The sequence below is a fragment of the Callithrix jacchus genome, chromosome 4, assembly GCF_049354715.1.
Source record: "Callithrix jacchus isolate 240 chromosome 4, calJac240_pri, whole genome shotgun sequence".
Taxonomy (NCBI): Eukaryota; Metazoa; Chordata; class Mammalia; order Primates; family Cebidae; genus Callithrix; species Callithrix jacchus.
Window position 1 is genome coordinate 125,598,107 of NC_133505.1, and position 11,746 is coordinate 125,609,852.

General features: G+C 37.2%; 1 protein-coding gene across 2 annotated transcripts in view; it reads right to left on the reverse strand.

Moving 5' to 3' along the window:
- MAN1A1 (mannosidase alpha class 1A member 1) overlaps nt 1-11,746 on the reverse strand; it is a 183,108-nt gene that overhangs the window by 79,007 nt on the left and 92,355 nt on the right. For both annotated transcript variants that reach the window (XM_002746910.7, XM_054254374.2), the window contains one exon: nt 168-262. In XM_002746910.7, coding sequence (XP_002746956.1) covers nt 168-262 — 95 coding nt within the window. The remainder of the gene's footprint in view (nt 1-167; nt 263-11,746) is intronic.

Consider the following 11,746-nt stretch of genomic DNA (forward strand, 5'->3'; position numbering starts at 1 on the left):
ACACTGAAAAGCTAATAGCTGCCAACAAAAGACAGATCTCAAGACTCCCAGTGGAGTTTGTTAGTCGCCAGCATCATACAAGTAATTATCTGTTTAATGTATACTTATTAGGCAACAATCTTCAATATTCCACCTTAAAATATGTTGTTGAAAATGAAGAGTTTTACCTTTTCATATTCAGCAATGCCCAAGGTATTCCAGAGGGAGTATGGAATGCAGGTAGCAATTTTACCCCAAGTTCCACTGCTTTCTTTCGGAAAATCTGAAAAGTTAAACAGTTAACTGTAAGCTACTGTTGCAAGCAAAATAAGATGTACCAAACTATTATCTAATAGTTAGCACCTTTCTACTTTAATATTTTATTTATCTGACAAAAAGCTCACCAGATTAACAGAACTGCCTAGTAAAGCAACAACAGTCCAGGGGCTATTACACTGGGGATATTAATTCCCAATCTTGGTTGCACACTAGAATCATGTGGGGAGATTTGGATGCTACTGATGTGAACGTCCTACTCCTGAGACTCTAATTTCTATAGTTGTAAGCTTCTGGATAAGGATTTTAAAAGCATCACAGGTGATGCCCAGTGATTTCAATGTGCAAGCCAGGGGGAGAACCACTGCTGTTGGAGGATAAGACCTGAACTGAGAATCAGGAGATCTGGTCTATCCCACCTTCAGCATTATCATTTACTAGAGCACAGACAAAGAAGTTTTAAAATGGCATTATCACTGTGTCTTCTCAAACCTTGCAGCTTTAACTTTCTCTGACGATAAGTGTAAGTGATAGAAAAAAATACTAAGTTAAATTAGGTACAGATTCTGCCTAGAGTTTAGCAGGGAAGATAATTATATGCACATAAATATCTAGAACACAGATGAGAGCTGGAGATAAAATACTAGGTGAGTTCAGTGACGTATTCAGGTGAATTCAGTGAGGCTGTATGCTGGAGACAGCATGTAGATGAGAACTGTATGCAGCATTGAACCAGGGCCAATAATACCACAGACTGGAGTGAAGACTGGAAGTAAATAGGAGATTTCTGAGGGATAAGCCTCCTCCCCACAGAAAGAGGCAAGTGGGCCCTACAGAATAAGCAGGGAATAGGGCAGCCTACCTGACAAAAAGAGGATACTGGTAAATGAGGTCAGGCATCCATAGCTCAGGCCAAAACATGGAGGGCCATAAATGCAAGATTGAAACTTTTATTCTGGTTAGAATGGAAAAATAATGAAAGTTTCTGAGCAGCCAATTCTATTGCACAGAACTGTATTTCATTAGATGAGATCCATCCTCAGTTTTAGGTCCAAAGAAAAGCACTAACTTATTTACTGAAGAAAAGTCTGCTATGGTTGTGGCACCAAGCAGGTGCCTGGTCCCCTCTCCTTTAAGCCATATGATGGAGCATGGTGGACTGGAAGTGTACCATTTCCTCCTCAAACAAGGAAGAAGTGAGTGAGGCTGGAGGAGCCCTGAAGAGCAGGATAATGGAAGCAAAGTTCTTTCAGCCACTGGGGAAGCATTCACTAAAGCAACTGACAAAGAAGTCATGTGTGGCTTCTCCAGAAGGAAGAGCTTCAGTACCTAAACCTGCTCTAAGTCCTGAGCCTCCCTACTGAGACATCCAGGCACTCGGGCTCCCAGACTGAAAGTAGTCCAGTAATACCAATGTTGAGGTTACTTCCCAAGCCCTATCTTTTGAAATACTAAATAATATTATATTTTTAATTTAAAATTTTCCTTACATACCAAAGATCTTTTGGAATCTAACTCTCATTTAGTAGTGAAGTCAAGAAAGAAATGACTTTGGTTGACAGTCAATTTAGATAAACTGACATTCCTTGTATACAAATAAGTACATTTGTAGTATATAGAAAGTTCTAAAAAAATAGAGGTACCATTTTCTCCACAAATTATTGTATCTCTTGTCAAAGGGGATAATTTCCTGTACCAGTAACTAACAGTTTATGGAGAAGAGAAAAAAAAAACAGAGCAAAGGGTATATTCTTCTTTCCCTTTCTCTGCCTTACCCTAGAGAATTTCACGTTGTCTCCTGCTATAAGGATTTATCCAATCACTGCCCAGCCATCTGTTGAATTTCTGGTTTCTACCCAACTTTTTAAACCTGTTAATTAACTCTTTTTCAAGAAACTTACATAAGATCGATGTCAAGCTATGTAATTAAAACACCAAGTTGGATAGAACCATATGGCATAGGAGTTGAGGGCTCAGGCTTTGAAGCACAATGCCTGTGCTTGATCTCAGCTCCACTTCTCCAAACTCAGCAATCTCGTGTAACTTGCCTAATTTCTCTGTCCTAAGCTTCCTCATCTGTACAATGGAGATAACAACAGCATTTACTTTTTAAAGGCTGTGGAAAGAAAGAAGTTATTATACTTAAATACTTTAGGACACACAGTAATCACTAATAGGTAGTTGAAGTTTTTATGGTGATAATGATAATGGTATTTCCTCCAGAAGCTGGCTTTTATCCAACTGTTGTTTTGGAGTCTTTTACTTATTCAGCCTACTCTCTGTCTCATTCTCTCTCTCTCATGGTGCTCCCAATCTCCATTATGCCAGCTCCTTTTATGGGGGATCTGAGTAGTGCAAATATTGTATCTCTGCCATATTTCTGACCAGTAGCTGAACTGAAATGAGGGCTCTTGGGAATTTGCTTCTTTGGAAGTGAAATGCTTTGATGACTTATCTTAAAAGATAATAGAATTCTCTGGTGGATTAGGAAAGGTTTTGTGTGTGTGTGTGTGTGTGTGTTACTCCTCACCCTCTTCCTTGACATACACACACTCTGAGTCACGTGCATTCATTCTCAAGAGCTAAGGCCTACGTCTCATCACCTATTTGCATTCTCGAATTCAACTTTCTATTTTAGCTCTAGTTCAGTATTTCCACCTGTGTACACACATCACAATTTGGCTGTATTGTTATCTTCTGAAACTTAACATGTCCAACACAGAATCAGTCATTTAATATCCTGGGCAAACTTTCCCAGCTCTATCACTGACATTATTTTTTGGTCAGTCCCTTGGACTCAAGTGAGCAGGCATTTTGACTTTTGATTTACTGCCCCCTTCAGTCACCAAGTACCATTGTTAACTTGTCTGAAATGTCTTGTATGCAGCTCACTCTTTGATAGGAGCATAGGCCATGTTCTCATTGCCAGGTAAAATGAAATGTATGATATAAAAAAGAAAAAACAAAGGTCCTCCTATCTAGCCTGCTTCTTTTCTTATTTCCATTAATAATTTTTCCTCATTTCCATTAATCTGTATTTATGTTACCAACTTTCTCTTTCTACCATACAATTTTCTTGTTCAAGAAATGATAATGACTTCCTCTGTTGTCTAAAATAGTAGGTCAGATCTGCTTTACTGGCGGTTCAACCACCTCCATGAATCAGACCCTTCAATTATTTTCTGTCCATGTAGCTCTGGCTCCAGCTCCAGCTTCTGAGTCTTCATGGTCTTAAGCACTCATTCATGTTCAGTCCATCTTAGCAACTTTATTTATACAGTTCTCTCATTTTAAATCATTGTCTTCTGCCTCCTTTTGGCTGATCCAAATTTACCTATTCTTTAAGGCCAAAGTCAAGTCTTGACTGCAGGCCAAGACTCCAGGCTAAGATCTTTACCGTCCCTGAACTCCCACACGAACTAGTACCACACAATGCAGTCTTTGATACAGATCTCTAAATGCAAGATACAGAAGGCAAGAGAGAGATCTCTCAACATCTTCTTGTGTGTTCTCTCTCATATCCTCCAATAATTTTTTCTTCCTAGAAGTAGAGAAAAAGACCTCAATTTCTCCTTCACGTTACATATCTAACCCAGATTAAGTCATTTGGTATTTAAATTTGCTGATATCATCACAGGACAATATGAGTAGTAGGTAGGAAGATATTTGTAGTCTCAGTTAATGGGTAGGAACAGTGGCCCTTTCCCGTATCAGGGTTTTTGCATTTGGAGTTTCCTCTGCCTGCAATGTTCTTTCCCGAGCTCTTTGCATGACTGGGCTCATTTTTACCTTCAGGAATCTGCTTAAATGTCCCCTCTTGAGAGGTCTTTTTCTAACCACCCCACACAAAGTTGGCCTTCCTTATTTGTTATTGTATCACCTTGTTTGTTTTTGTCCCATTATTTATCATGTCTTAATTATTTTATTAGCTTGTTTATTGTTTGATAACACCACTAGATATGATCTCAGTACAGGCTTGGAAGCAGCTGGCACTCAATAAATGTTCATTTAATAAATAAATGAATCAATCTAAGATTAACTACTAGGTGAGTACAAAAGTAATTGTGGTTTTTGCATTGCTGGAATTTGCCTTTTGGTACTGGAATACATTCTTAAATATGGTTCTGTTACATATCATTTTAATGGGCATTTCTCACTTTATTAATTTTTTGCTAATGACTTATTACTTGCTGTTTATTTTGTGTTGATTTTAGACTATGGAAATGATGTTAGGCAAATGAAAATTTCACTGATTTTCTTACTTGAGTTCAAAATGGGTGGTAAAGCAGTGGAGACAACCCACAACACATTTGGCCCACACTGCTAACAAATGTACAGTGCAGTGATGATTCAAGAAGTTTTGCAGCCGGGCACAGTAGCTCATGCCTGTAATCCCAGCACTTTGGGAGGCTGAGGCGGGAGGATCACAAGGTCAAGAGATCAAGACCATCCTGGCCAACATGGTGAACCCACGTCTCTACTAAAAATACAAAATTTAGCTGGGTGTGGTAGTGCACGCCTGTAGTCCCAGCTACTCAGGAGGTTGAGGCAGGAGAATTGCTTGAATACAGAAGGTGAAGGTTGCAATGAGCAGAGATAGTGCAGCACTGCACTCCAGCCTGGCAACAGAGTGAGACTCTGTCTCAGAAAAAAAAAACCAACCAAACAAAAACAGAAGTTTTGCAAAGGTAATGAGAGCCTTGAACATGAGAAGCACAGTGGCCAGCCATGGGAAGTTGACAGAGACCAGTTGAGACCAATCATCGAAGCTGATCCTCTTACAGCTACATCAGAAGTTGCTGCAGAACTCAACATTGACCATTCTATAGTCATTTTGCATTCAAAGCAAGTTGGAAAGGTAAAAAAGTTGGATAAGTGGGTGCCTCATGAGCTGAGTGAACATAAAAAAATCGTTGTTTTGAAGTGTCTTCTTCTGCTACTTTACACAACAATAATGAACCATTTCTCAATTGGATGGTGACATGTGACAAAAAGTAGATTTTATATGACCATCAGCAATGGCCAGATCATTGGATGGATCAAGAAGAATCTCCAAATCACTTCCCAAAGCCAAACTCGCACCCAAAAAAAGGTAATGGTCACTGTCTGGTGGTCTGCTGCTGGTCTGATCCACTACAGCTTTCTGAATCCTGGCAAAACCATTACAGCTGAGAAGTATGCTTAGCAAATCGATGAGATGCACCAAAAAATGCAACACCTGCAGCTGTCATTGGTCAAAAAAAGGGCCCAATTCTCCACGACAATGCCTGACTGCACTTCGTAAAACCAACATTCAAAAGTTGAACAAATTGGGCTATGAAGTTTTGTCTCACCCACCATATTCATCTGGCCTCTCGTCAACCCATTACCACTTATGCAGAAAATGCTTTCCAAGAGTTCATTGAATTCCAAAGCATGGATTTTTACATTACAGGAATAAATAAACTTATTTCTTGTTGGTAAAAATGTGTTGATCGTAATGGTTTCTATTTTGATTAATAAAGATGTGTTTGAGCCTAGTTATAATAATTTAAAATTCATGGTCCAGAAACCACAATTACTTTTGCATCAACCTAATAATATACCTGGGGCATTATAATAAGAAACCACTGATATCATAGTGTTTGCAAAGTACTCCATCCCATTCCACTAGTTGATACTGTCTGAAAATAATTATCTCCAGTATTCTAGAGTCTTAACCTTTGGCACAATTACAAAACATTTTTAGATAAAAATATCAATTAGCTCATTGATGCTTTAATCAAATCATACATGAGACTGAATCAACTTCAATTCTCAATGTTTGATTTGTTATCTCCTCCTGAGCTCTGATCAGGTTACCGGAAGAGGAATCTAGATTCTAAAAGAGAACATCTTTCTACCTAAACTGGTTAACTTGTAATAAAACTAGCTTGTAAAATTAATATTGTTGAGGGAATGAAGGAGGCATGTCACAAATCATTCTAAAGGGCAATTAAGTTTTAAATAGCACATCTTAGATGATGTGCTAAAAAGAAAATTGTTATGAAAAGTACACTAAATGGCACTTTAGTGCTACTTCAAATGGGGATAGACATGATGGAGAGAGCCCTGGACCCAGGTCCTTGGATTGGCTGTACTACTGTTCCATGTGAGGCCTGGGCTGGTCAGTTAACCCTTCTGCTTCTCAGTTTCCCCAGAAAAAAAGGGAGAGTAGGGCTGACCATTTCTATTTTTGATTTATCACTGGAAAAATTAGTACTCAGAAGCCACAAAACTAGTACTAAAATGTGGCTGAGAGAAAAGCAAGACAAATATCATTTTTTGAAGATAGGAAATGTTAATTTGCCACCCAATTCTTCACCAATCTTGGTTTCCAGGGTTTGTTGGTGCCGATATTTGGTGGGGAGGATTTTACAAAGTTAAAAGGTCAAGTTTAAAAACTACAGTTCGTAAAATGTAATCCCTGATAATAGAAGATATTTTTTTTTTTTTGAGACAGAGTTTCTCTCTTGTTACCCAGGCTGGAGTGCAATGGCGTGATCTCAGCTCACTGCAACCTCTGCCTCCTGGGTTCAGGCAATTTTCCTGCCTCAGCCTCCTGAGTAGCTGGGATTACAGGCTAATTTTTTGTATTTTTAGTAGAGATGGGGTTTCACCATGTTGACCAGGATGGTCTCGATCTCTTAACCTCGTGATCCGCCCGCCTCGGCCTACTAAAGTGCTGGGATCACAGACTTGAGCCACTGCGCCCGGCCTAGAAGATATTTTTTAATGTCCACTAAAAGAAAACATGGTTTTCTACAAATAGCAATCAGTTAGAGATGGGCAGACATCTTATGATCCAACAAGAATTTTCTAAAATATTTTGCATTCTAGAGATTCTGATTACATTCATAGCAAATGTCAAAACAATATAACTTGCTGAAAGAAGGCTGGTAAAACATGATGAAATAGTTCCTTGGAACATGTAACTAATGAATAACTTTAAATAAAAACTTTTATGACCTAAAGTTAAGAATTTCAAAATGACTGCATGAGAACTGTATCTTTTCATTACACTTAAGTAACATCAACACAGACTTATTGCTGTTTTGGATCAATGTTTTAAAAACTTCGAAATTTAAAATCTATCAAATAAACACATTTATCTTTTTACTTTACCCTTGCAGATAGTATTAGACAAGGCTGTAAACAAGACATATGGTGTTCTTTGCCTTTCTAGTTTGCAGTTCCCTAAAGAACTATACAGGAATATATACACGCCAGAGCAAAGAATAAGAATAAAGAAATGAATAAGAACAGATGGCTTTGGAAGGAAATATTTTCAGTTCAGACACGCTTCAGTTTGAAATGCACAATCATTATCAAAGCCTTTCCTCAAATGCTCATGTTGAAAACTTCACTATTAAAAGATCAAACACAAATCTGCCATTAGTTTAAGAAGAGTTTACCTAATACTTATTTTCACTACATAAAACTTTCAGCACAAGATGCCATAGACACAATAAGGACCTTTGGCTGCACATAACTAAAATAACTCATATACTGGTAGTTGAGTTGATAAACTTGCATATAATATGGGCCAAAAATCAATCATTAAACCAATAGGCACTTACTAAGCTACTCTGGCTTTTTAGAGTAGACTCCTGAAAGATTTAAATATCAGAATAAAGATATGTAAAAATAACTAATCCAGCAGAAACTTTGAGCTGGAAGGGACATCAAAGGTTATCTAGTTCCATAATCCGACATACAGATGAGGAAACTGAGGTTCAGAGAGGGCCTATTCTCCCAGTTAAATGCTCTGATGTGGGATGTTTTACTGCCAGCTACACCCAAGTGAGTATCAGCTTCCTGTCATCTCAGAGACATGTGATCCTTTTGATCCCAAGGGACTCTCCCCTGTGGGCACACGTCTTTCTTTCACTGTCTCTTTCTTATCTTCCCATTCTGTTTCTGTAATTGATGAAAACCTAAAACTAAAGCTTTTTAAAAAAAATTTAAAAAATTATTTGTTGTATTTGTCAAATTGCATTACCAAACTTCATTTTTTAAAAAAACAATATATTTAATTAGGTAACTGCTTTTGTCAATTACTTTGTTTTTCTCCCCTGTGATTCAATACAATTCAATTTTTGGCCTTTAGGCAATCAGATGAAGAGTGTTGCTTATTTTCCTGAAATATTAAGGCACAGAGATCTTCCCAACTTGTTTCTTCAACATAAAAATGCTGCACTTGCTATTCTGCCAATAACCATCGATTATAACCAAGAAGAATCAATGTAGCTGTCCTTTAGACTTGAGTTCACTAACATATTAAAGCATAAAATTTAAACAAAGGAAAATACTTCTAATTGTAGGCATGATTTAACAATCTAAATGTAGAATGTTCTAGTCAATAGGCACTTTAGATTTATCTAGCTTTTTAAAGATATTTGTTCTCATGAAAAAATGACAGGTAGTGAAAAGAAGTGGCTTTTATGCCATCTCCTAGTCAAAATGAGTAAATGTTGATAAATGAATGAATAAAATTGCATCCTGTTATTTATTTATTTTTTTCCTGATCAAGGACTCTCATTCATTCTCTAGTTCCTGAATGGGGAGGGTTTTATAAAGTTAAGAAGGCAAGATGAAAAATGGGGAATGCTGGGGAGAACTTCAGGCTGTTGTTCAGGGCAGGGATATGACCACTGTCCATGTGAGCAGCAGTAAATGCCACGTACTCATGGCAGTGTTTCCCTGAGCACTAGCGTGGTCAAGGCTACCTGGAAATATACACATTAAACTAAGAGCCAGGAGCCCTGGGTTCCAGTTCAGGGCCTGCTACTCACAAGCTGTGCCATAAAGAAGATGGGTCACTTCGTTGCTCTAATTTTCTTTTTTGTAAAATGAGAACATTAGATAAGACACTTTCTGAGGAACGTTTCTGCTCCACAGGACTGGCTTATTTTAAGACTTAATAAGCACTTAACTGCATATTTACCAATGTGGTAATGCTATATAAGAGAGATTGATGAGAAAAAAATTCAATCCCTGATCTTAAGAACCTTACAACCAGGAAGAAAAGTCAGTCATATAAAACCATATAATCATAAGATATATAACAATATAAACCATAGGTACAGAATAAATTAAGTGATACATGCTATAACTGTGGAAAATTGAAAAAAAGTGAGTTAAGTCTAGGGGGAGAGGTAAGGTTGCTGTGGTGGCACTTGTATGGATGCAGGTATGTACTTATTTGGGACTGGGTATGTACATGTTTATATACATGCTCCAGATTAATGTGGAGGAGGAGAAGAAATAAAGCAAAGGGAAGAGATTGTGCTTTTCATGACAGAGAGCAGGTAGTAGATTACTCGGGTCTAGAGAATGGTAAGTAAGAGAGAGAGAGATTAAATAAGACAAGCTCATGGCCTTAAACACCAGGAAGAAAAGTTAAAAAGATGGTTAAAAGAGCACATCAGGGCCAGGCGTAGTGGCTCATGCCTGTTATCCCAGCACTTTGAGCCAAGATTGCGCCACTGCACTCCAGCCTGGACGACAGACTGAGACTCCGTCTCAAAAAAAAGCACTTCAGATTGTCTTAAGGAAGTCCTAACACTTACTATCTGAGTGCCTCCCACTTATGATAAGTGGAGGGATTTCTGCATCATCAGCATTAGGAGAAACAGGACAGGAAGAAAGGCAGTAGTTCTCATTGGTTATTGGACTTTTCTGAGTTGTAAGAGGCAAACATATATGAAAGACAACATAAAAAAATACTGTATTGGCAACCTGATAGAAGGAAAATCTTAAGTAATAATTAGGGTCCTTTAAAAAATGTTTTCCTTAGAAGACAGTATGTGCTTTTTACACACAAATGAGTGGGCTGGGAGCAAGAAGCAAGGAAATGGTATGATAAAAGTTACATGTCCTAATATGCATTCAATATGGAAGTTAAAAAAGGAAGAGGAAACCCAGTGGCTATACAGCTCTTGGCCTTAGAATTATTCTTAGGTGTACCACATGTGTTATTGTAGGCATTCTAAGTCCTAAAATACCTGCCCAAGAATGATAAATAATAATAAATTCCAACAAGAACACCACAATAATCCAAGTTATTATTTATTAACTATACAGTGTCTAAAGCTGGGTTGTCAAGCTACTCATTCTATCTCAATGGACAAAAATGGTTTAAAAAATGGACAAATCACCAACATGACATTTAGAAAAATATGTAGTATATAGTGAATAATGTTTATATTAAATATGACAAATAATTTCTGAAAATACCTTTCACATCAAACCATCTTAATTTTAAAAAATATAATGCCTACTAAGAGAAGGGAATTATGAAAGCACATACTCTATCTGCCTATGATTTCTAATTGAATTTGTGGAATCCACCACATAGATGTTAATATGTGATATCATAGAGTTAAAATAGGGGCTGTTCTATTTACTATTGCTTTTGCAGGCAGCCATCAGAAATCATTAAAATATATAAAATAAAGGCTTGGTAATCTTTGTTCAATAAAAAGAAAAAAATGATATCCACATCCATGTAAGTACAGTTGGACCTTTGTATCTGTGGGTTCCACATCTGCGGTATCAACCAGTTGCAGATCAAAAATATTTGGAAAAAATGTATGGTTGCATCTGTACTGAACATGTATAGACTTTTTTGTCTTATTGCTAAACTATACAGTATAACAACTATTTACATAGCATTGACATTATATTAGGTATAGTAAGTTATCTAGAGATGATTTAAAGAATATGGGAGAATGTATTCAGGTTATATGCAAATACTGTACCATTTTATATAAGGAACTTAAGCATCTGTAAATTTTGGTATCCTCAGGGGGTCCTGAAACCTACCCCCACAGATACCTAGGCATGACAGTATATAATTCCCTGACATTTTTTAGTTACAAGGCATTCTATGCTAGTGAATTTTTTCCTGTTAACTGAACTTCATCTCTGAAAAGCATCAAAACATTTATAGTTTAATAATTTATATAAGTTTTAAAGACATGTTTATCTGTTTTTTATGATTTGGTGCAATGTAGAGTGATCCTGCCTTTACTCAGCATCACCATCATATGCACACAGAGTTGGGACTAGGTGATGGAGTTTTCCTTTATCACTTGAATGGTCTGCACGATCTTGAACACTCACTTAACCTCTTTTCTGTACCTCAGTTTCTAAATACGTGAATAGAGAATAATCCTCCCAAATCACAAGATGGTTATGATTAAAGGAACAGTGCCTTTTTAAAGAGCAATAATAGTTATCATCCTTGGTCACCAAGATAGTGATTTCCTCGGGAATAACAGAAGGAGATTAGGCCTTTTGTCTACACACTAAATGGTTCAAAAGCTGCTGAGCTATCATGTCTGCTTTCTATACTCCTACTGCTTCTTTCTTTTATTAGCTATCAGTTCATTACAATGAGACTTCTCACCGTTGTATTCATTCTTCTTCTGAGTTGCTGACTTATTTTGTAAACAGTTATCTTCAAGAG